Genomic DNA, 22,385 nt, shown 5'->3' with positions numbered 1-22,385 from the left:
CAGTTGTATATAAATGCAAAAGTCTTTCAGGATGCAGTAGAAAATAGAAATAGCAATATAGGTGTGCTTAATTAGTTTCCTATTCTTCATTGCCTGCTGAGGAATCCCATGCAAGCTGGACATCACGTGCAGTTTGAGAATGCAGCTCAATAATGTGCAAAATCAAATGATCTCACCTACTGCACCACGTGATGTTGATAATATTTTATTGCTCTATTTATGCTGCTCTAAAGTGTTCTTAGAACTATTCCTTAAATCTGAGGGTGCTGGAGCTTTCTGTCATGTGAGAGAGGTTTAAAAAAACTGAAGCATACCATTACAATTTTTATGCTTTAAAAATACCAATTTTGGCAAGTTTTTTTTGATGGCATGATCTTTTAAAAAAAATCACTGACCATAAAAAGGGACCCAGGAAGTTGCACATGTCTTGTCCACAACAGTTGTAAGCAATGGCCACCCTTTAACTAGATGTATAGCAAATAGGTATGTCCTATACATAAAACTGAGTTTTATGATGGCTAATCTGCATGCACTGTAGATAGAGTGACCACACATACAATGCTCTTGCTTCACATAGATATATGTTGATATACAGTATATACACAAATGATGTCTTTATATAAAATAACCTTGTTTATAAAGCGACATTTAATTGCCACTTGGCCCTTCCCTACCCCACAAAAAACAGTAGTATACAAAATATAAAATATTTTTTTAAATATTTATAAACAGTTGCAAGGAAAAAAAATATAACTGTATGAAAATATCCTTCCCTTCCTCAGATGACTAATGGGCTTTTAACCCATAGCTGTTGAGTGGATAAGAGTATGCCTTGCCCAATACTATTCGGTCCCTCAGGAGTTTAAATAAGACATAGTAGTTGCAGAAGAGTATCAGGGCCATGGAGAGCGTATGGTTCCATTTTTCTGAGCGAAGCAGGGAGTAGAGTTGATAACAGACCACACTGCCTTCTATGAGAATCAGCAGATTGAGGAGCCGTAATGGATGGTGGAAGAGGAACTAGAAAGGGAAACAAGGTGTGTTTAAATGCTAAACCATCTGCCTCCTTTATGCATACGAAGCAATGGAATGGGGAAGAGAGACCAAGATCAATAATTTCAAGAAAGCTACTGGAAAGAGGTAACACATTAATATCTTTCACTGCATCTTTAAAATCCCTTCTCTTTAGCTTCAGATACTAAAAACAATATTTATTTTGGTTCTCATTGTCAGTTGCTTTGGAAATTTAATTTAAAAAAAGGATTCGTACGTTCAACGTAGTAAGAAAACTGCCTGGCTAGCAAATTCTATTGCAAAGAGAATAACTATTCTGTATCTGCAATTCCACTTAAGAAGAAAGTCTCACTGAACGTTACTTCTCAGTACACTTGCATGGCATACGCTGCAAGATACTATTCTAGGCACATTTAAATTGGGATTAAGCCATACTTAAACTTAATTCTAAATATATGATTAAATTATGAAAGCAGGCTTGTGTTTTGGTGCACTTCTAAGAGAAACTAGTAAAATGTGTGGTGTAGCCATTAAGACCTATGTATTCATAGCTAATTCAAGTCTTTCATTTTAAAATAAATGTGATAAATCTGAAGCTTTAGAAAAGCATGAGATCTTTATATTCCAGTTAGGTTTCTGTAACATAAGGAAATTAAGCAAAGTTGGAGTCTGACACCTGCATCTTCAGCACATAGCTCAAAACAGAGACGTTCTAGGTTAAACCCTCTTTACTGTGAAGCAACTTGGTGATGTGGCGTTACTTTCCTTCTTAGCCTAACTTACATCACAGTTATGAGAACAAAACACAATGCTGCTACAAGCTCCTTAAAGAAAGAAGATATACATAAATGAGACGTCATAGAAATTAGGCCAACATTATAAACATGCTAATTTGCCTAGCCATGAATAGCTCTGAGATTTTCCAACTGATTCTGGAAAATCCTGCTTACCTCTGAGACTTGAGCAGATACAAAAAAATTCCCTACGAGCTAAGGTGATGTCCCTGTGGAGAAGGGTCTATCAAAACCATACTCCATGTTCTCTGAGCTGCACTGGCTCCCAGTAGGTTTCTAGGTGCAATTCAAGGTGCTGGTCATCACCTATGAAGCCCTCCATAGCACAGGGCCAGGCTGCTTGCCAGATTGCCTTTCTCCTATTGTTTCTGCCCACCCCACTAGATCCAATAGAGAGGGCGTGCTCTATTAGAGTCCATTGGAGTTGGGTGCTTATAAATTCAAATAAATAAAAATAAATATTAAACAACATCATCTTGTTGGACCCTGGAGTCATGCCTTCTCAGAAGCACGTCATCTTGTTGGACCCTGGAGTCATGCCTTCTCAGAAGCACCCTATTAATAGGACAAGATTTAAGAAACAAGAATATTCTGGCTAAGTGGAAATATATATAGATACCCCATATATATGCAATTACATTAGGTGGCATGAGTGGGGGAGGCTTGAACTATTAACAGTCTGCCAGGACAAAGGGAAGTCCTTGCCTTTTAGAACTTAGCAGCAGCATAACTGAATAGCAGGGAAGAACCACATTTTGTTAACAAGACATTAAGTTCCTCCAACCTATGCTGGTTATTATTTTTTGTTGTTGTAAAAGAACTGAAATCTTTTTATATCATGATAGGAAGTAATGTATTCCTAGACCCTCAGTAGTCCACTAGTTCATACTTACATAAAAGCGAGCATGGGAGACATCTGAAGGTATTGCTACATTATAAGGTCCCACTGCTTTATATAAGCATCGACTATGCCGTACCAGTACCCCTTGCGGCCATATTGTGCTCTCAGACCAGCTATGGACAAAGAAAAAGATTTCATTATTATCAGAAAGCAAAACTAGATGAGTAATTTCACTAAAGAAAATGCAGATGCCTCTGTATATGCCTTATATTTAAATTTCTCTAGGAATTTTTAGAATTTTTATCTTTGTTCAAGCAGCATAACAGATAATTAGAGATTTCAATAGAGATGGAAATCCTAGGTAAGTCAATAGACAAATTACATCTGGCATTCTAGCTCAAATTCTGGAGATGAACTGAATTTTTTACTAATACAGAAATACATCCAGGGATACATCCAGGAGTGAGTTTAATGTTCACAGTGGGTGAGGAAAAAATATTTATTGTTGATTTTTAATTCCAATACAATAGAAACTATATTAACTTAGGTTCTATTGAACTCAATGGAGGTTCATTTCTTTGTAGAAATGTACAGGATTACAATGCAAAGCTGCAGCTTTAGGTTGTTGTGTTGGATTCTGATGAACAAGTTAATGCACATCATTATTAATAAGTAAATCTGCAGTCTCTACACTATACCACTGCTTAAATTTCTCCATTTAAACCTCAGGAAGATGTATAATATTGAGTAGATGTTGTTCTTGTGGTGTGCCATTATATCTGCTCAGGCTCCACAGCTGGAAGAACCATTCATTGTAATTAGAAACTAGAAATCAACTGACTCCATTTGTTTGGAGTCATTTGATTTCTACTTTCTAATTACAATGAATGGTTCTTCCAGCTGTGGAGCCTGAGCAGAGGTAATGGCACAGCACAAGAACATCTACTCAATATTACAGCTCTCAACAGATGAGTTGCACAGCCCTGCCCCAGTTTATCAGAGAATGTGGCTGAAGGAATCTTTCAGTGTCCCTTAGTGCACACGCACACACAAGCCTAATCTTGTTTATTCGTTTAGTCGCTTCCGACTCTTCATGACTTCATGGACCAGCCCACGCCAGAGCTTCCTGTCGGTCGTCAACACCCCCAGCTCCCCCAGGGACGGGTCCGTCACCTCTAGAATATCATCCATCCACCTTGCCCTTGGTCGGCCCCTCTTCCTTTTGCCTTCCACTCTCCTCAGCATCAGCATCTTCTCCAGGGTGTCCTGCCTTCTCATTATGTGGCCAAAGTATTTCAGTTTTGACTTTAATATCATTCCCGCAAGTGAGCAGTCTGGCTTTATTTCCTGGAGGATGGACTGGTTTGATCTTCTTGCGGTCCAAGGCACTCTCAGAATTTTCCTCCAACACCACAGTTCAAAAGCATCGATCTTCCTTCTCTCAGCCTTCCTTATGGTCCAGCTCTCGCAGCCATATGTTACTACGGGGAACACCATTGCTTTAACTATGCGGACCTTTGTTGTCAGTGTGATGTCTCTGCTCTTAACTATTTTATCGAGATTTGTCATTGCTCTTCTCCCAAGGATTAAGCGTCTTCTGATTTCCTGACTGCAGTCAGCATCCGCAGTAATCTTCGCACCCAGAAATACAATGTCTTTCATTGCTTCTACATTTTCTCCCTCTATTTGCCAGTTATCAATCAAGCTGGTTGCCATAATCTTGGTTTTTTTGAGGTTTAGCTGCAAGCCAGCTTTTGCACTTTCTTCTTTCACCTTCATCATAAGGCTCCTCAATTCCTCTTCACTTTCAGCCATGAAAGTGGTATCATCTGCATATCTGAGATTGTTAATGTTTCTTCCAGCGATTTTAACTCCAGCCTTGGATTCCTCAAGCCCAGCATGTCGCATGATGTGTTCTGCGTACAAGTTGAATAGGTAGGGTGAGAGTATACAGCCCTGCCGTACTCCTTTCCCAATCTTAAACCAGTCCGTTGTTCCGTGGTCTGTTCTTACTGTTGCTACTTGGTCATTATACAGTTACTTCAGGAGGCAGACAAGATGACTTGGTATTCCCATACCACTAAGAACTTGCCACAATTTGTTATGGTCCACACAGTCAAAGGCTTTAGAATAGTCAATAAAACAGAAAGAGATGTTTTTCTGAAACTCCCTGGCTTTTTCCATTATCCAGCGGATATTGGCAATTTGGTCCCTAGTTCCTCTGCCTTTTCTAAAGCCAGCTTGTACATCTGGCAATTCTCGCTCCATGAATTGCTGAAGTCTACCTTGCAGGATCTTGAGCATTACCTTACTGGCATGTGAAATGAGTGCCACTGTTCGATAGTTTGAACATTCTTTAGTGTTTCCCTTTTTTGGTATGGGGATATAAGTTGATTTCTTCCAATCTGATGGCCATTCGTGTGTTTTCCAAATTTGCTGGCATATAGCATGCATTACCTTGACAGCGTCATCTCGCAAGATTTTGAACAGTTCAGCTGGGATGCCGTCATCTCCTGCTGCCTTGTTATTAGCAATGCTTCTTAAGGCCCATTCAACCTCACTCTTCAGGATGTCTGGCTCTAGCTCACTGACCACACCGTCAAAGCTATCCCCGATATTGTTATCCTTCCAATACAGGTCTTCCATATATTCTTGCCACCTTTTCATGATCTCTTCTTCTTCTGTTAGGTCCTTGCCATCTTTGTTTTTGATCATACCCATTTTTGCCTGGAATTTACCTCCGATGTTTCTAATTTTCTGGAAGAGGTCTCTTGTCCTTCCTATTCTATTGTCTTCTTCCACTTCTGCGCATTGCTTGTTTAAAAATAATTCCTTATCTCTTCTGGCTAACCTCTGGAATTTTGCATTTAATTGGGCATATCTCCCCCTATCACTGTTGCCTTTTGCTTTCCTTCTTTCTTGGGCTACTTCTAGTGTCTCAGCAGACAGCCATTTTGCCTTCTTGGTTTTCTCTTTCTTTGGGATGTATTTTGTTGCCGCCTCCTGAACAATGCTGCGAACTTCTGTCCAGAGTTCTTCTGGGACCCTATCTACTAAGTCCAGTGCCTTAAATCTATTCTTCACCTCCGCTGCATATTCCTTAGGAATATTAGTGAGCTCATATCTAGCTGATCTGTGGGTCTTCCCTAGTCTCTTTAGTCTGATCCTAAATTGTGCAAGAAGAAGTTCGTGATCGGAACTACAGTCAGCTCCAGGTCTTGTTTTTACCCACTGTATAGATGTCCGCCACCTTTGGCTGCAAAAGATGTAGTCAATCTGATTTCGGTGTTGTCCATCTGGGGAAGTCCATGTATAAAGCCGTCTCTTAGGTTGTTGGAAGAGAGTGTTTGTTATGCAGAGTGAGTTGTCTTGGCAAAATTCCATCAGCCTATGTCCTGCTTCGTTTTGTTCTCCCAGGCCATGCTTACCTGTAATTCCAGGTGTCATTTGACTGCCCACCTTAGCATTCCAGTCTCCTGTGATGAAAATAACATCTCTTTTAGGCGTGTTGTCCAGTAGGTGCTGCAGATCCTCATAGAACTGCTCTACTTCAGCTTCTTCAGCATCTGTGGTTGGGGCGTATATTTGGATCACTGTGATGTTAGATGGCTTGCCCTAAATTCAAATTGAGATCATTCTGTCGTTTTTTGGATTGTATCCAAGCACTGCTTTAGCCACTTTACTATTAATTATGAAGGCTACTCCATTTCTTCTGTGGTCCACTTGTCCACAGTAGTAGATCTGGTGGTCATTTGATGTGAAGTGGCCCATTCCAGTCCATTTCAGTTCACTGATGCCCAAAATGTCTATCTCTAGTCTTGACATCTCACCAATAACCACATCCAATTTGCCCTGGCTCATAGATCTTACATTCCGGGTTCCAATGGTGTGTTGATCCTTAGAACATTGGATTCGCCGTTCACCACCAGCACCGTCGGCCGCTAGCCGTCCTTTCGGCTTTGAGCTAGCTGCGTCATCACGTCTGGGGCTAGTTGAACTCATCCTCTGTTCCTCCCCGGTAGCATTTTGACCATCTTCCGACCTAGGGGTCTCATCTTCCGGCGGTATACTGACATATCTCTGGTTGTACTGATCCATTTAGTTTTCACGGCAAGAATACTGGGGTGGGTTGCCATTACCTTCCCCAGGGATCGCATTTAGTCTGACCTCTCTGTCTTGACCTTCCCGTCTTGGGTGGCACTTCACGGTTTAGCTCATGGCATCATTGAGGTGCTCAAGCTCCAGCAGCACAACAAGGTAAAGATCCTTTGCTGAAGCAAACCTAATCTATTTACCTGAAATTTGGTAGGATTTATCCTCGCCCTACAAGGCAGTGATGCCTACAAATAGCTAATTTTCTCAAAACACTAACAACAGTTTATTTTCTAACACACCTCTTTGAAGCTCCGCATTATACATTATATATATTTATCTGAAATTCTTCAGCCTTCATTATTTTATCAGTTTTGAGTTACTACTCATTTAATTCCATTCTGTTGAAAAATGAAAACTGCAGGATCTTCCCCCTATTTTAAGTATATATTTTAGTAATATGGGATAAAGAAACTTTATAAAGATAGCAGAATTCTCAAGAAAAGTTAATCCCTAAATGAATATTACTAAGACACCACTTTGACTTCAAAGAAACAGACTTGATCAGAGTAGGAATTTTGCTGAATTAGTCACAATTCAAAGAATTAGAATGTAAAGGCTGTAAGAAACCTTTCTGCTGTGGCCCCTGCTTTATGGAACATTGTTCCCCCTGAAGTGAGGCTGGCCTCATCCCTTTTAGCTTTTTGGAGGTCCCTCAAGACCTGGTTGTGTCAACAGGCCTGGAGACCCAGGGGAGTGGCAAAATCTTGAGATGGCTCCTGGGTGATTAACACCCAGATGAACTAACTCTGCTGTATTGTAAGGTTACATTAACAGAATCTTGAAAGTCTGAAAGTACACCTCTCCCCCATGGCCTTTACAGCCCAAGAAACTAGGGAGGGTCCATTCTGTTTCCCATGCCCTCTTTTCTTCAGCGGTCTAAGCTGCCTCTTATCCAACCATTTCCCTGGCTGTGGTTCTTCCCCGTCTCCCAAGGTCATTCCAATATACCATTACACATTTTCATCCTAATGTTTATGTTTATGGCAACCACCGTGCCTTCTGAAATGCTGCTTCAGGAGAAATGAGCAGGAAAGCATGCAAGCAAGAGAAGACAGCAGTTGCTCGTACTTTTCCTTTGTCTTTTTCTATTGGCACCATGACCCTGCCCGAGTAGGAAGTAGAAGCAACAGCTCCTGCCTGCTCACTGTTAAGAAATCACTAAATGTTCCTTCTTTGATTGTTCAAATTTATTTCTCTGACACAAACGTGATAAAAATTCTCTATTACCAGTTGCACTATGCAAAAATTCTTGGTAACTTGTTTTGTTTTATAATGATACTATTTATTGTGCATGCTTTTTAAATATTTAAAATAAAGTACAATCAGCAAATCATGTGGTTTTATTTTTTATTAAAAGCTTCTACTATGTATTCAAAATGACTGTATTCCTCCCAGGGATCTATTCAAACATAAGGAGTTTCATTTAGTGGTGCACAGAATTTGTACGTTCCTCTTGTAATTATGGCAACATGTACCTCTGCCTCCTGGGTTTTCTTTTAATTTACAGTATTTTTCTTTAGTTTTCAACAATCCTCAAATATTCATACACACAGTCCTTTCCTGAGCAGAAGTTCTGCCTGCCTGCCTTCAGTTTGCAGTTGGGGAGGTGATGGAGCCATTCCAGCCAGTTGTATGGAATGCTGGAAGGCTTTTATGGTTATTGCAACAATAAGATTGCTGCTCACTCCGAGAGGGAAAGATGAAACTGGCTATGAATGATCAAAAAGCAAGGGCCATGAGGAGTATCCTTGGAGTTGGCACTGGGCTTCTAAAGTCTTTGCTGGAGTGTCTTCAGCAATTCTGATTTGCCTATGTAGGCCTAGAAATTATATGAATCCCTTTTTTCTGCAGATTCTGCTAACAGTACATCTTATAAAAGAAAATATAACACTGAATAACAAAATGTAAGCCGTGAAAACCTCAGTAAGTACTACTTATAAAAAGGAGACTTTCAAAGATTCCCACAACCCTAGAAGAAAGTGCTCTGACTCACATGTGTTGAGGGGCATTACTGTATGAACCATGTTCCAGCTTCTGCCACTTGCCCAAGTGAGCAGCTGATCTGTGTAGCAAGTCACAATACTTGGGAGGAAGCAGTTGTGTGGTGAGCATGACAAAAGCATTTATCCAAACCATGATGAGGTGCTCACATGACCAGCGCATATCATAATACTGAGTGCTCTGCAAGAAACCAGAGAAGAAATTAATGATAGCATCCCAGCTATCCTAGAAGCAGTAAGATGGTGTTCTAGAATGATTCTCTCTCTCTCTCTCTCTCACACACACACACACACACACAGAGCCTTATAAGCTGCAAGGCTAGTAAGCTAGGGAAACTCAGGCATTTCTTTCTGGCATATTTTAATGCATTACATACATTGGCTGTGCGCTGTCTTGTGCTACAACTCATATAATTCCCTGAGCTTTCAAGAAAGTTTGCTTATGACTACTACAGTAAAATAACAGACTCAAGAAATCTTGTTACTCAGAAACAGAGAACTAAGCTAATTGCCTAAGTCCTGTATTTCTGCTTTTATACTTGCAATATCAGTAATATGAATAGCTTCTGAAATCTCTGAATTGATCTGGATAGCTTCCCCATTTTCTACTTAGGCTGATTTAGTCTTAGTACTGACAATTTGGACGTTGTCAAATTAGGATCTGAATTTGGAACCAAGTGTATATTATGGCACAAAATAGAATCTTGTTATAACTGCCTTGAAAAAGAGGACAGGGTTAGTAGATGGGATGGAAAAAGGACTGGGAAAACCACAGGGGCACTACATGTATGGCAATACCTATCCTCCAACGGGGAGCAATACTAGGGCACTCCAGATGCAGCTACATTCCGCCATCCAGGCTGCCAAAGGGGAGACAGAGAAAAGGGGAATTAACCAGAAATCCATTGCCCCAACAATCCACAGGCAAGATTTAGGAGGTGGAGTGGCACTAATAGTAGTAGTAAAGTAATCCAAGAACAGCTACCTTCACAAAGCACAGTGGCAAAAATGCCACATAGTAGGCACTGAAGAGGGAATTGAACAGAACTTCCTTGATTCGGCGGTTAAAGTCTGCTTTGAGGCCCTCCACTTCATTGCGAATGAGATCTGGGGACAAGGGACAGCTGTGCGTTGGAGTGGTCATAGAGGGGTTGAACTGTTCTTTGACAGATTCTCTCAGGAGAGAAAATAAATCTTTGGGCTTCACAAGACTGCCAACCCCCGAGGCACCATCATCCACTAGTTGATCCTGCACTAAATAGCTGCAGTCTGTTGAAAGAGGCTGAGTTCTACTATCCTGGTGGAAGCAGCACAATGGAACATAGACACCAAACCTGAAAAGGGAGAGACATCAGGGTGAGATTATAACCTGTGACATATCCCATCTATGAATATCAGACAGAATTTTCTATCAAGGAGAAGTGTAGCATCTCAGACGATGATCTCATTTTCCTATCCAGTTTGATATATATTCTCCCTCTTGTTCATCCAGATCTTACATGAAGTTGATGGACTGAGTGTCTCCGGACCAATTAATTAAACAAACTCTAGTGTATAATAGACATTGACAGAGAAAAATTGTTCTGAAACAGGCAACTCTTGCCGTATGGATTTCTCCTTAAAAATTCAAGAAGTAGCTCTGAAGCCACCATTTTTTACCCAGGCTTCATTGATCCAAAGAGTTTCTCTCTACTCTGTCTGATATAACTAGAATTGTTCATTCAGGACAAAAGGGAAGGATACTTACGGGTAGCCCAGAAAGAGGAGATTGAGGACAGAATGGCTACGGAAGAGGTTGACCAGAGTCCAGCAGAGCACCCATACACAAAGGGTGAGTAGAACTAGGCGTCCCAGAATCAATGCCATATCGTGAATCATTGATGAAGTACCCACCTGCGAGGCCTGCAAATTCAAACCCAGAACCTCATTAGCTCCACAGTCTTTCCTCACATATCCCACAAATGTTCCAAAGATGTTCCGGTTCAGAGCAAATAAAAGCTTGACTTGCCATTGTACAGGGAATGTATTCCTTCAGCTGCCAGCAATAATTTCCTTGGCTTTGCCCTGCTCTTACTACTAACCCTGAATCATGTTTGCCTCTACTGCACTTTGGTCCATACGCAAAGCAGAACAATCCTGCTTCATTCTGTCTACAGACCAAATTATCCAAAATATGCATGCTTTGGGTTTGGGCATGGACCACCTGAAACCAGCTGTTCTATACCTGAAACAATTTATGTACATTTGGGGAAAGAGAAAAGGCAGCATGAACAATATTCTACTTAAAAAAAATCCAATTTACATTAGCTAAGTTCAATACTATTGATTGATTAAAGAATGCAATAAAAAAACAGCATTAAGAGTCAGAGCCCCCAGCTTTGCAACTGCAAATGTTATACATCAATATCAAAGGGTTCTATATTTCCCTACACCAGGGATGAGCAATCTATGGATCATATGTGGCACTCAATATTCCACTTGCAGTCCAGGTAGGATATAAACTGATCAAACAAACATTTCCAATCTATGTCTGTCTGTACCCTCAGATTAGCTCAAATGGTGCATTATACCGCAACAATTTTTGAATCAAGGTACCTAAAGTCTGCTAACTTAAAGAATGCATAAAAAATCTGGGACCCATTACTCCTGTGGAATTTCCATGATGTTCAGACTAGTTTTATTTGCAAAGTTGTGGCCATTGCAGTGTCCCCGTGATCATGATCATGATTTCTGATACTCCCTGCCAGCTTCCCACAAGCAAAGTCAATGGAGAACCCGGCAGGAAGTCAGATGTTGGTCCCACTCCCATTGCTTTTTTGCCCACCCATGGTCATTCTATTTATCAGTTTAGGTAAGTAAATATTGACTTATTATTGAAGTTTGTTTGCCACTACAATTATTTTTCTATTTATAATATATACTCTTCTTATATGATCACAGGACCATCCAGCATTTGGGTAAAAAAAATATGGTCAGCCTAAAATTTAAAGTTCATCCTGGTCACATCAGACTGCACTACCTTTCTTTCAAAGGATGACCCGAAGGTCACAGGGTTGTCTAGTTATTTTTTTAAATTGGGGAGGCTAGGGGGATTTAGTAATAAAATGGGTGCCTTAAGAACCCCTTAAAAAACTTCAGGCCAATTTCTCTCATTGGAAAGCACAAACCCCAGAAAGTTCCAAACATTTCAGTCCTGCCCATTCTGGTAAAGTCAACACTTTAGAGTGAAATGCCCTGCAGATTCAAGGAAGGACAGTAGAAAGGTCAAGTATCATCTTCAGGCAAAGCCTGCCCACTTCCGCCATAAACTGAAATTAGATTCATGTACTGCAATTGTGATAGATACTGTACTCAAACCTGTCTGCATTACAAAAGTGGCTTGGATTTGGGGGCATGAAGCACATCTCAAAACGCTTGCATGTACAAATAACTTTTCATACTGACATCTAGGAGACATTTCATCCTTACCAGAAGAACATCTTATTTCTGGCCTGAAAAAAATACTCTTTCTGTAAACCTGATTAGAATTAAGCATCTGCTCCTATGGTCAATCTTGCCTGAAATAACTTGAACATTGCCCGATATGCTGCTGTTATAACATGGAACCTGAGGGCTCTATCTCTAGCATAAGTTATGGTCAGCTATAACTTTGGGTTACACACACTTATCCTGAGCAAGGCAGCTTCATAACTAATCTGGTGACTGTAATTTTAATACAGTAACATCAACACTGAGGGATGTTTTATTGAAGGTGGGTAGGTGAAAGGAGAATATATGTTTTCATGAACTACAAAACAAGAATAAATGCAGGGGACACACAAGCTCATTTAATGTATCCTGAAACTGAAAAAGGTCATCATATTACCTCAGAGATGAGGGCCCACACTAGCCTCCGTGCCAACATCACTGTGATGAATGCAGCCAGGTGGTAATCGATGAGGTGAAAGTTCTAAAGGAGAAAACAAGAGGGTATTCACCAGGGTGAAGGAGAGGCCAGAAAGGCAGGAGGTGCTGAGCTGACAGTAGAAGCATGGAAGTTCCTATAGGGAAGAATCAGGAAACACTGTGAATAACTGCAAGCCTGCCAGAGAAGTAGGGAAGAGAAAGGATCATGTTAAGCATATTCAGCTGCAAAGAGGGTGTTAGATTTACAAATAGCACACAGAAAGGAAAACAGAGAAAAGGGTATTCTATACTTACATACGTGCTTCCACTCTTAAAGGAAAGCAAAACAACCAGCACAGAGGAAAACTCCCATCCTCTGGGGCTGGGATTCCAGTCTCAAATAACTGGATGAGGAGAAAGGGTCTCATCCCTCACCCCATCTCTAGATGCTATAGTGAACTTGCTCAAGGTAAAAAGAAAAAAAATCCCAAAGACACACTAAACTGCTCTAATCTGACTCATTCCTACTGGAGGAAAACTTGGGGCAGGCGCATGAGGAAAGAAGTTTGACTAAAACTAAAAACTACTTTTATTTAGTTTGGCTATACTAACATAACCTTGCAAATCTGACTGTGCCTTCCTTCCTTTATAATCATGTGAATTAGGGGGATGTCTGTCTGAAATACTTTCGCAAACCTTCATTCTTTAAACTTAAGCCATGTGTAGGCCCTTATTTATTTATTTTTATTTATCAAATTTTGCCACCACCCATCTCCCCCCGAAAGAGGGACTCTGGGTGGTTACTGCTTTGGCAATCAATCTCACTTATCTCCCTCAAGGTCACCCTCTTTACTCTCTGCAGAGACTGAAATGGATGCTCAGCTGCAACAGATAGCAATTTTGGACACCTGACTGTTGGTCCGGAAAGATCAGTTGGACTCTGTTGGTGTGCTTTCCAACCGTAACTGGTGGCCTGCAGGAAGAACTGGAATGGGTTGAAGATCTCTCTCCCACATGAGAAATAAACGTTAAGTAGGCTTTCTGAAGGCTGTCCTGTAGTGAGAGTACGGATAGGGATCTCCAACCCCAAGCTGGGAGGAGTTCTCAGAGTATGTGAAACCTATTGTATTGTATTGGGTTTTGTTATCAGCAGTGGGCTGAAGGAGTATTTGTAGTAAGACCATGTTAATTCATGACATAATTATAAACAAATTGACCTGGTGTATATTACCAAAACCTGACTGGGCAAGGTTTTCAGGTTTCAGAGACATGGCCTTGGATCCTGCAGCAGTATTTATAGGCATGACCCATGATCCTTCTTACAGGATCATGGTGCAACGAGTTGATAATGTTGTCAATGATTTGCTTCAAGAGGAGGTTAGGTCTGCAGGCTTAAGCAGTCTGTGGTGATCCTTCTTCTTAAAAGGCCCTTTCTGGATCCCATTGTGTTTGATAACTATCACTTGATCTTCAACCTTCCCTTTTCAGGCTGATTCACCTACAAAGAGCCTTAGGGGAAGATTATCTGGATCTTGTTCAAACTGGTTTTAGACCTGGGCATGGGTCTGAGACAGCACTGATTGCTCTAGTTGATAACCTTTGTGAGGACCTGGATGGGGTATTGCATCCCTTCTGATCTTTTGGATCTCTTAGAAGCCCTTGATACTTTAATATTTTTCTGGACAGGAATTGAAACTACTGTTTTACAGCAGTTCTGCTCGTTCTACAGTAGGCAGTTCCTATTGGTAAAGGGGGAAGAGTAGAGGTTGGCCTTGTGACCATTCCCATGCTGGGTATCACCTGTCACCTCTCTGAAACCATTAGGAGAGATCATCTGGAGACTCATTTATGCATGGCCACCTCAAGCCTGGCTGGAAATGCTCTGGTTTATGCTTGGAGACTGTTAAATCTGAATACAATGGCTAATGTAGACCTCTGGCAAGATGGAATTGTTATTTGTCCATTGCAGCTCTCCATCAGCTCCAATGATATTTCCAATGATGTTTTTCAAAAAGGCAATACTTGTCCCTGAAGGAGCAGGTCTGGGAGTTGTGGGTGCTGCTGGAGTCATGGCTACTGCTGGAGGGGTGGATGGAGACCATGGCCAGGAGATCCTTTGTCCAGCTCCGGCTGGTATGCCGGTTGTGGCTATTGCTATATACTGCATGGAGTCATGCAACTGAAGGCAACATAAAAGCATGCAAAATAATAAATACGTAAGTAAATAATGGCTATGATTCTGAGATCTGCAATGTCTTTGTGAGAAGAGCAAGAGATGTATCTATGAGAACACCAATTCTTTCCTTACAATAATATTACCATTTCTCTTTCCCCAGAGGAAATAAGTCTTTTTTTTTAACTACGCTGGAATTTTATATAGGCTGGTAAGAGTTGAAGATTTTGCACAGGCTGGGCCTTTATGAGGCAGTGGTAAATGGCTACTTTAATCCACTTGATCTAATGTCAAATGAATACTCTTTCCCGCCACTACAAAAGTAGTTGAGGAAATTATCTGAACACATTTCTTGTGGGATAAAGATAGTATAGGTTTTGTATTAGGCCCATTCATTCACTAATGTATCTGCAGTTTCTCTTACCAATCCCATTATCTAAAGGAGCCATTTAGGCCATCTCCCCAATCCCTCCTCAATGCAGGAATCCAAACAGATGGCTGTATAGCCTCTGTCTGAATACAGCCAGTGAAGGAGAGTCCACCATAATTTTGGATAATGAGTTTCATGGCTAAACTGCTCTTACTGCTAAGAGTAGTAACATTAGAAAAGGAAAATACTATTCTAAAATCTATTATTCTGTATTTTACATTCTAAAATGGGGCAGAACAGATTTTGAATAACTTCTGTGTGATATACTTTCAGGTACTGAAAGTGTACTATCACGCCTTTCCCCCACCCACTGTCTTTTCTTCTCAAGATTAGACATGTCCAATTGCTTTAATTTCTCTTCACAGGACTTAGCTTTTAGTCTTTTTGCTCTGAACCCTGCTGTTTGAATCCTTCTTTAAAGTGTGGTGCTCAAAATTGTACAAGGTTCTTGATATGGGGCCTGATTGAATCAGATAAAGAGGAACCAATACATACTGTGATATAGAAATTATGCTTAAGGGAATTCAGGATGAGAAAGAAAAGGGATGATTTCAAAATCACTAACAAAGAATAATGGATGTTTCAGTGCTAGGCTTACCTGAGAAAAAGGCAGCTAGCCCTTCAGTTTCGCCTTCTGGGGAAAAAGATTCAAACAACTCACAGAAACCACCATAATGAATTCACTTATAAATGAGGGTGGGAGCTTGTTTCTTCAGTTTCCAAGATTCTACATCCCAACACACTATTTATTGACATTAAACCTGATTAATGGAACTCTAAGTGAATCTTGCTTCCCTGGTCATGTTCTGCTGTCAAGGGCTTGACACTATTCTCTGCTGATGCAACCTAAAATTGCACTTGCCTTCTGTCAACTATATCACATTGCTGACTAACATTTAGTATGCAATCAAGTATTATTCCAATATATTTTTCACAAGTACTATTACCAAGTCACATATCCTTATTCTCCAGATATCCCTCAGCTGTACATTTGATTTCTGTTTCCTAAGTGAGGAACTATGCATTTCTCTCTAACTTCAACCTATTATTTTAGACAATTTCTCTACCCTAACAAAATCATTTTGAATTTTATTTCTATCTTTCAGGGTATTAACTCTCTTACCCAACTTTTTGTCATCTGCAAATTTGAGGGGGGAAAATTCAAACCCCTGAAATTATCAAGACAATTTTCCCCCCGTTTTGGTGGGGAGGTGTTTTTCAGATCAAAATGAATCAAATTCTGCCCCTTGAGTCCCACAAAGATCAGGGATAAACAGTCTGCAGACTGCAACCTTTATTCTTCTGTTGACATCATAACATTAAATGCCATACTCACTGCAGCTCCACCAAACTGGAATGAAAGAAAAAGGCTGTCTGTCTCAAGAGAAAGTTTGAAACTCAGAGAGGTGGGAAAAAACCCAACAACCCATAAATGCTGCCCCTAAAATCTGAGATACAAGGTCCCTGCACTTCCTTCTTGGTTCTTTTTTTTTCCCTGCCATATTGAAAGTATTTATTAGTGCCTGATAATATACATATATTCATTCATTAACCACAGGGACACATTAATCCTGGGAGTATAAACAAAGATGAACTCACCAGTGATGTACAGGAGGCAGGGTGGTTATAAGGATACCACCAGACGGTCTTGTAAATATTAATATATTGAATGAAAAGAGACACCAGCAAGTAGATGAAAAAGAGGAACTCAAACAGAAGGTTTCCATCCACAGGGAGTTCTGGGATTCGGCAGTGTCTCACAGGCTCAGGAGTAATCAGGGCAGTAATAGGAGGAGCAGAGAGGCTGAGAGCACTACCATTCCTGAAACCAAAAATAACTGTTGCCAGTGGCTGAACATTGGTATTTAGCATCTAGATGTTAAATTGTCTATTATTATTATTATTTTAATTACAGTAGTTCCATAGATTTGCAACAGATTTTTTATAACAACCCAATAACAGGTTAATGTAATCAACAAAGAGTCATATGGCACTCTAAAGATAAACATTATGGCATAAGCTTTTATGGACTATATAACACATTTGATTATCTTTTCTGTTGTACAAAGCATTAACTGAAGATTTAGGAACTCCATCTTTTCCCAATAATATTAATAGTTGAGGTTTCAGATGCTACTATTGCATCTCAATTGTCAAGACAGAAGATGCTTTAGTTGAATAAATAGCCATTCAGCAGTTGTAGGCAGCCCAAATTATTTTTGCAAAGCTTCAAATGTTTTAAAAGACTGATTAACAAACTACTTATAAAAATTATATAAATTTTCCTCCCCCCCAAAAAACAAACAAACAAACATGTATTAAAAAAAACCCTCTGTCCATTTGCATTGCTGCCTGTCCGCTGGACCCCTCGGTCCCCTCAAAAACATGAAGTTAGTCCCCAGCCAACAAGGCTGCCTGACCTGGTCATTTTGAGATGAATAAGGTACCATAACAATACGCTGAATACAAGGCAAAAGCCCTCCTTAAAATCAAGAGTACGAACAAATTATCAATGGCTGATACTCTTTGAACATAACAATACCCAATGATAACAGGCAATAAATTCAGCTATTTGGCTTCCCAGATTTAAAACCACAATGTCACACACAGACTTTACCTATTTCTCAGACCAGTGCCGTTGCCACAGTTTCCACCCACCAACGTCTGAAGAGAAGGCAAAGCTGAACGGCTTAGCTGCTGCCGGCTGGGTCCCCTCCTTCCACCGGGCATGACCAGGAAGCAATCCACCTCTTCCACCTTTGGCAGCTTTTGCCCTGATACTTATGTAACAACGTGAAAGATTTCCCAGTTCTGCAAATGAGAAGGAAGCAACTGAAATTATTTAAGAAATTATGCCGCAGAACCTTCTAAAACAAAGGAAAGTGCAACATCTGTTCAAGAACTTCTGAAATTAAGATGATTCAATAAAATATGCATTTCATTTAACAGCAGAGATTAGCAGAGGTAATCAGAGTCTATGCATTTAATATGATCTTATATCATATATTATCTTGCACAGACAAAATAATTAAAAATAAAATTTTTAGACAAGTTCAAGTAACAATTTTAAAAAAAATGTTGCATAAGTTTTTTTAAAGTTTAAGTATCAGTGCTTCAGTGTTAATTTGTTACAAACAATATATCAGAATTTGACTGTTATATACAACAAAAGCAGAGGCAAAAAATCTCTTTTGGAGAGTAGTTTCAGTTTATAAAATTTATAATTTGGATGAAAAGTTTAAATTATTGCAGGTTGCAATGTGATTGAGATCAGTATAATTCTGGTATCACATTGTTTACTATGGATACTATAATATGTACATTAGTGAACAACTGCAAGGTAAACAAAAATAACAACTGCAAGCTAAGCATAAATAGCAAATCAGAACAAGTAGATGAATTTCCATGGTAGATGGAAAAATGAGAAAGTTTAAGGCAAGATGGTAAAATGGTAGAGTGGAAGCAATGAATGTTTTTCAACAAAAATAAAAATGGCTATAAATAAGAATGTGCTTCCATCTACCTTGTTTTATGGAAATGAGAGAGTATATCAAGAGAAACACAAAAGTTGAATAAAATAGGATGGGTTACTTAAGAAGTGAGTATGGTAAAATAAGAAGGGTTATTATTATTTATTAAATACAGCCACCCCACATCTAGTAATGAATGACTGTGCACCGAGTGACTGGCACAATAAAAAAGCACATTGAGTAAGTAGTCATGCACAGGGAATGAATGAGGACCAAGCAGCAAAATATTTATGAATGTATTTATTTATTTTACAGTATTTATAACCTGCCTAAGGGAATCTGGGCTGTGTACAGTATCATAAAAAAAGTAATGTCAATCAAAACCGAAAAATAATCACAAAAAGCGAATCCCAAACAAAACCCAAGATAGGTGCTCGCAGCCAGTCATCTGGAACCAAAAGTGCATTGAAATAAAAGTTTTAACATGTTTTCAGAACTGCAGCAAGGAGGGAGCTGCACATATTTCTGGGGGACAACATGCCACAAGGCAGGAGCTATTATAAAGGCCTGCTGCGTCAGCCACAACCTGCAGCCTCATGAGGGGAAGTAACTTTTGGCAGGCCCTCCCTTGATGACCAGACTGGACAGGAAGATTCATTCAGTTCTGGCAAGGCGCCTCATATATCCTGGTGCTGTACCATTTACAGCTTTAGAGGTAATGGCCAGTACTTTCAATTGAGCCCAGAAGCCTATCAGCAACCAATGCCACAACTTTAATATAGCTGTAGTTCTATATTGGCAGGGCCAATAATCTTGCCACTGCATTTTTTATCAGCTGCAGCTTCCGGGTCATCTCTAAAGCAACCTCACATAAAGCACATTGCAGTAGACCAATCAAGTGATTAAGGCATGGGTTACTGAAAATACAAAGTGGGAATGGAGTAAGACAAAAATGAACATCAAGGAAGTCGTGATTGAATGAAGCTGATGAGATCCTCAAGAGGAATTAAGGAATTTAAAGAACAAAAGGCAATTTATGTATGGACATGGAAGCAAGAATGGTTTGCAAGAATAGAAGGTATGGAAAGTATAGTGAAAGGCACTAGTGTAAACTAGGTTTCTTAGATTTCTTTTCCTTTTCTCTAATATCCTGCCTTTAATTTCTTTTGCACACTATTTCTTACTCTTTTTCTGTGCTGTGCATAATGTTGCTTACCCCAAAAAGGAATAGTACATAGATGTATATATACAAATTGCATTTTTAGTACATTTGTTTTTAAAAAGGAAACAAACACACTACAATCAGAATTTGCTTCTGAAAATAAAAATATTTATAACTGTTTTGTTAATGTATTATTTGATGATCATTTACAATAAAGTAGATGCATTTTAAAAAGCACTGTTGAACATTTCTCCACAGAAAATGAATGGCTCCTGGCAAAGGAGCAAGTTCTTTCTTCAAAGCTGGGTGCACACATTTCAAGATGAATTCAGAGATATATTCTAAGTGTATTCAAGTTCCGTTGTGATCATAGAAAAATTCCAAATACTTCAAAACTTGGGTATAATTGATAAAAACAAAGAACATTCAAATGAATACAAAAAATTATTCTCATATTTATTATTGCTTATTAAACTGATTTCGTAAACCCTTTCAACATTAAAAATTGAGTTAATCTGTATACATTTGTGTTATACTACGTATACCAACACTAGTAAACTTTAACAGTATCAGATTCAGGATTTGTATTGGTTGGATGCACATTATTTTGATTAAAAGTCTGGATCTCCTTTTTAGGCTTTGTTTGTCAAGGACTGACACCTTGGTGCATGTACAATCCATCTTTCTGTCACATCTGAAAAAAAGCTTAGTTGTGTGGTTAAGGTGCTGAGCTAAAAACCAGAAGACAATGACTTCTAGTACTCCCAGAGGAACAGAAACCAGCTGAATGACTATCTCTCAGCCCAACCCACCTAACAGGGCTGTTTTGGGGAAACAGAGGACAGAATACATCTACGCCACACATCTCTGTATGGTACAAAGAAAGGTGGGATATAAACAGGGCCACAACTGGGAGGGGGGAAGCGGGGCATGTGCCCTGGGCGCCGCACTGGGGGGGACACCAAAATGAGCACGGGGGGGGGGCGCCAAAATGGGTGCAGAATCCATGTTTGCCTTGGGTGACACAGACCCTAGTTGCGGGCCTGGATATAAATGTCCAATAAATAAAAATCCCCAACTGGAAAGTGGTAACTCCCTTTAGTGTGCAGTGTATTCAAAAGTAAGCCTCATGATCTCAAGATGTCTTCTACCGAAATATGTACAAAAGTGCAACTCATAGTAAGTCACACAACTGTTGAAGAAACAATTAAAAGTACATGCCACATTATCCTGTGGAGCCACGTCAATCCATCAAGTTCGGATTTCTAAGAAGTTTAAGCAGACTCCAGCAGAAGTAGGACATACAGTAACAGCAATGTTCTTCATTAGAAACAGAATTATAAACAGAAGTAAGTAAAATCTCCTTGAAATGGAGCTCAAATCTTGGTACCTTTTAGACCCTGATAACATCACAGAAGTGGTTTGCCACTGTCTTCTTCCGGGATGTTTTTTTCCAATGTCCTAATTTAGCCTGCAGCCCTAGACTTCCCAGGAGGTCGTTCATCCGAGTACTGACCAGGTCCGACCTTAACTGTCTGAGATCAGGTAAGTTCAGCTAGATGTTTCTAGATAAGAGTCTACTTCCTACAGAAATATTTTATACTTCTCAATAAAAAAAGTTGCCTGAATGAGAGCAAATGAAAAACAAGAGGAGAAAATTAGCAAGGAAGATCCTGGAATGTTTGCGGAATGGAAAAACCCTGAAGAAGAGGGAAGGCCAATAACGGAATGCAACAACTGTTAACTAACCCAACGCGATGGAAGAAAGGGGCAACAGGAAAAAGCACAGTTCTCTCTTAGCCGAGCAACAAAGGCAGAAGCAAAGTACGACGGCGGCCTCCACTACTCCAAGCCACAGGGCCGTGCTTGAGTACACCGGGCTGTCCCGGTTACACACCACACACCATGGAAATATATGAGAAGGAGGCGGCCATTCAATCCGACTCACCGCCTCTCCAACAGCACCATGAGCGGGTGCCTTCACCGCCAGCCCGCCAGGCTGGGGAGCCCGCCAGGCTGGGGAGGGGGCGCAGCGCAGCCCTCCCAATTCACTTCGCGTCGCTCTGTAGCCGCGACGGCCGCTGTAAACGCTGCTGCCCTGAAGAGACGTGGCAATGAGGATTGATGCGTTCATCAGTGCGCGACGCCAAGAGGAGGGCAGTGTCTGCAGACGCACTGACCAACCCGGGAAGGGAAACGGGTGGAGAAGGGTTACGGCAGCCATTTTGTGAGTGGCAAAAGCTTCGAAACGCGAGAAACCGTGAGACTGTGGCTGTGTTCTCATGATGCATTAAATTACAAACTAGACAACCCCAATTTAGTCTAGTCCACCGTGAGTACTTAGTCCGTGTGTCCCCAGTTCGTGGTTCGGTGCGTCGTGCGAACTCAGAAACTAACAGTGTCTTAAGGAACGTACGCTCGCCCACTAGTACCTAAGAAACTTATCTACATAATGTATGTT

At 40.3% G+C, this 22,385-nt stretch overlaps 1 protein-coding gene across 4 annotated transcripts; it reads right to left on the bottom strand.

The window, feature by feature from the left end:
- Nucleotides 1-707: 707 nt before the first annotated feature.
- Nucleotides 708-22,050, bottom strand: TMEM39A (transmembrane protein 39A). Of its 4 annotated transcripts, none has more exons than XM_063294572.1 (9): nt 21,873-22,050; nt 17,910-18,103; nt 16,892-17,114; nt 12,670-12,753; nt 10,552-10,706; nt 9,790-10,138; nt 8,798-8,985; nt 2,702-2,822; nt 708-1,020 (listed from the first exon to the last, which is right to left on the bottom strand). In XM_063294572.1, the coding sequence occupies exons 2-9, from the start codon at nt 18,020-18,022 to the stop codon at nt 787-789; spliced, it is 1,467 nt and encodes a 488-aa protein (XP_063150642.1). In that variant the 5' UTR covers nt 18,023-18,103; nt 21,873-22,050; the 3' UTR covers nt 708-786. The 4 variants fall into 4 exon arrangements, with proteins under 4 accessions (XP_063150642.1, XP_063150643.1, XP_063150646.1 ...); XM_063294573.1 differs by lacking the exon at nt 21,873-22,050 and adding an exon at nt 21,829-21,853; XM_063294576.1 differs by lacking the exons at nt 17,910-18,103; nt 21,873-22,050 and adding an exon at nt 15,891-15,926 and having other exon boundaries at nt 16,892-17,002.
- Nucleotides 22,051-22,385: the final 335 nt, after the last annotated feature.

Source organism: Candoia aspera, chromosome 2 (assembly GCF_035149785.1).
Source record: "Candoia aspera isolate rCanAsp1 chromosome 2, rCanAsp1.hap2, whole genome shotgun sequence".
Lineage (NCBI taxonomy): Eukaryota > Metazoa > Chordata > Lepidosauria > Squamata > Boidae > Candoia > Candoia aspera.
The sequence above is the reverse complement of the archived record's forward strand: the minus strand, read 5'-3'. Positions and strand labels throughout refer to the sequence as shown.

Bases quoted from the DNA above. Each gene is read 5' to 3' on its own strand.
- TMEM39A (XM_063294572.1), bottom strand. From the start codon at position 18,022: ATGCCCGGTGGAAGGAGGGGACCCAGCCGGCAGCAGCTAAGCCGTTCA. The intron at 10,707-12,669 runs GTAATATGATGA...TTGAATTTGCAG, and splicing joins TGTGGGCCCTCATCTCTGAG to GCCTCGCAGGTGGGTACTTC. The intron at 8,986-9,789 runs GTAGCTGTTCTT...GGTTTCTTGCAG, and splicing joins TGCCACTGTGCTTTGTGAAG to AGCACTCAGTATTATGATAT.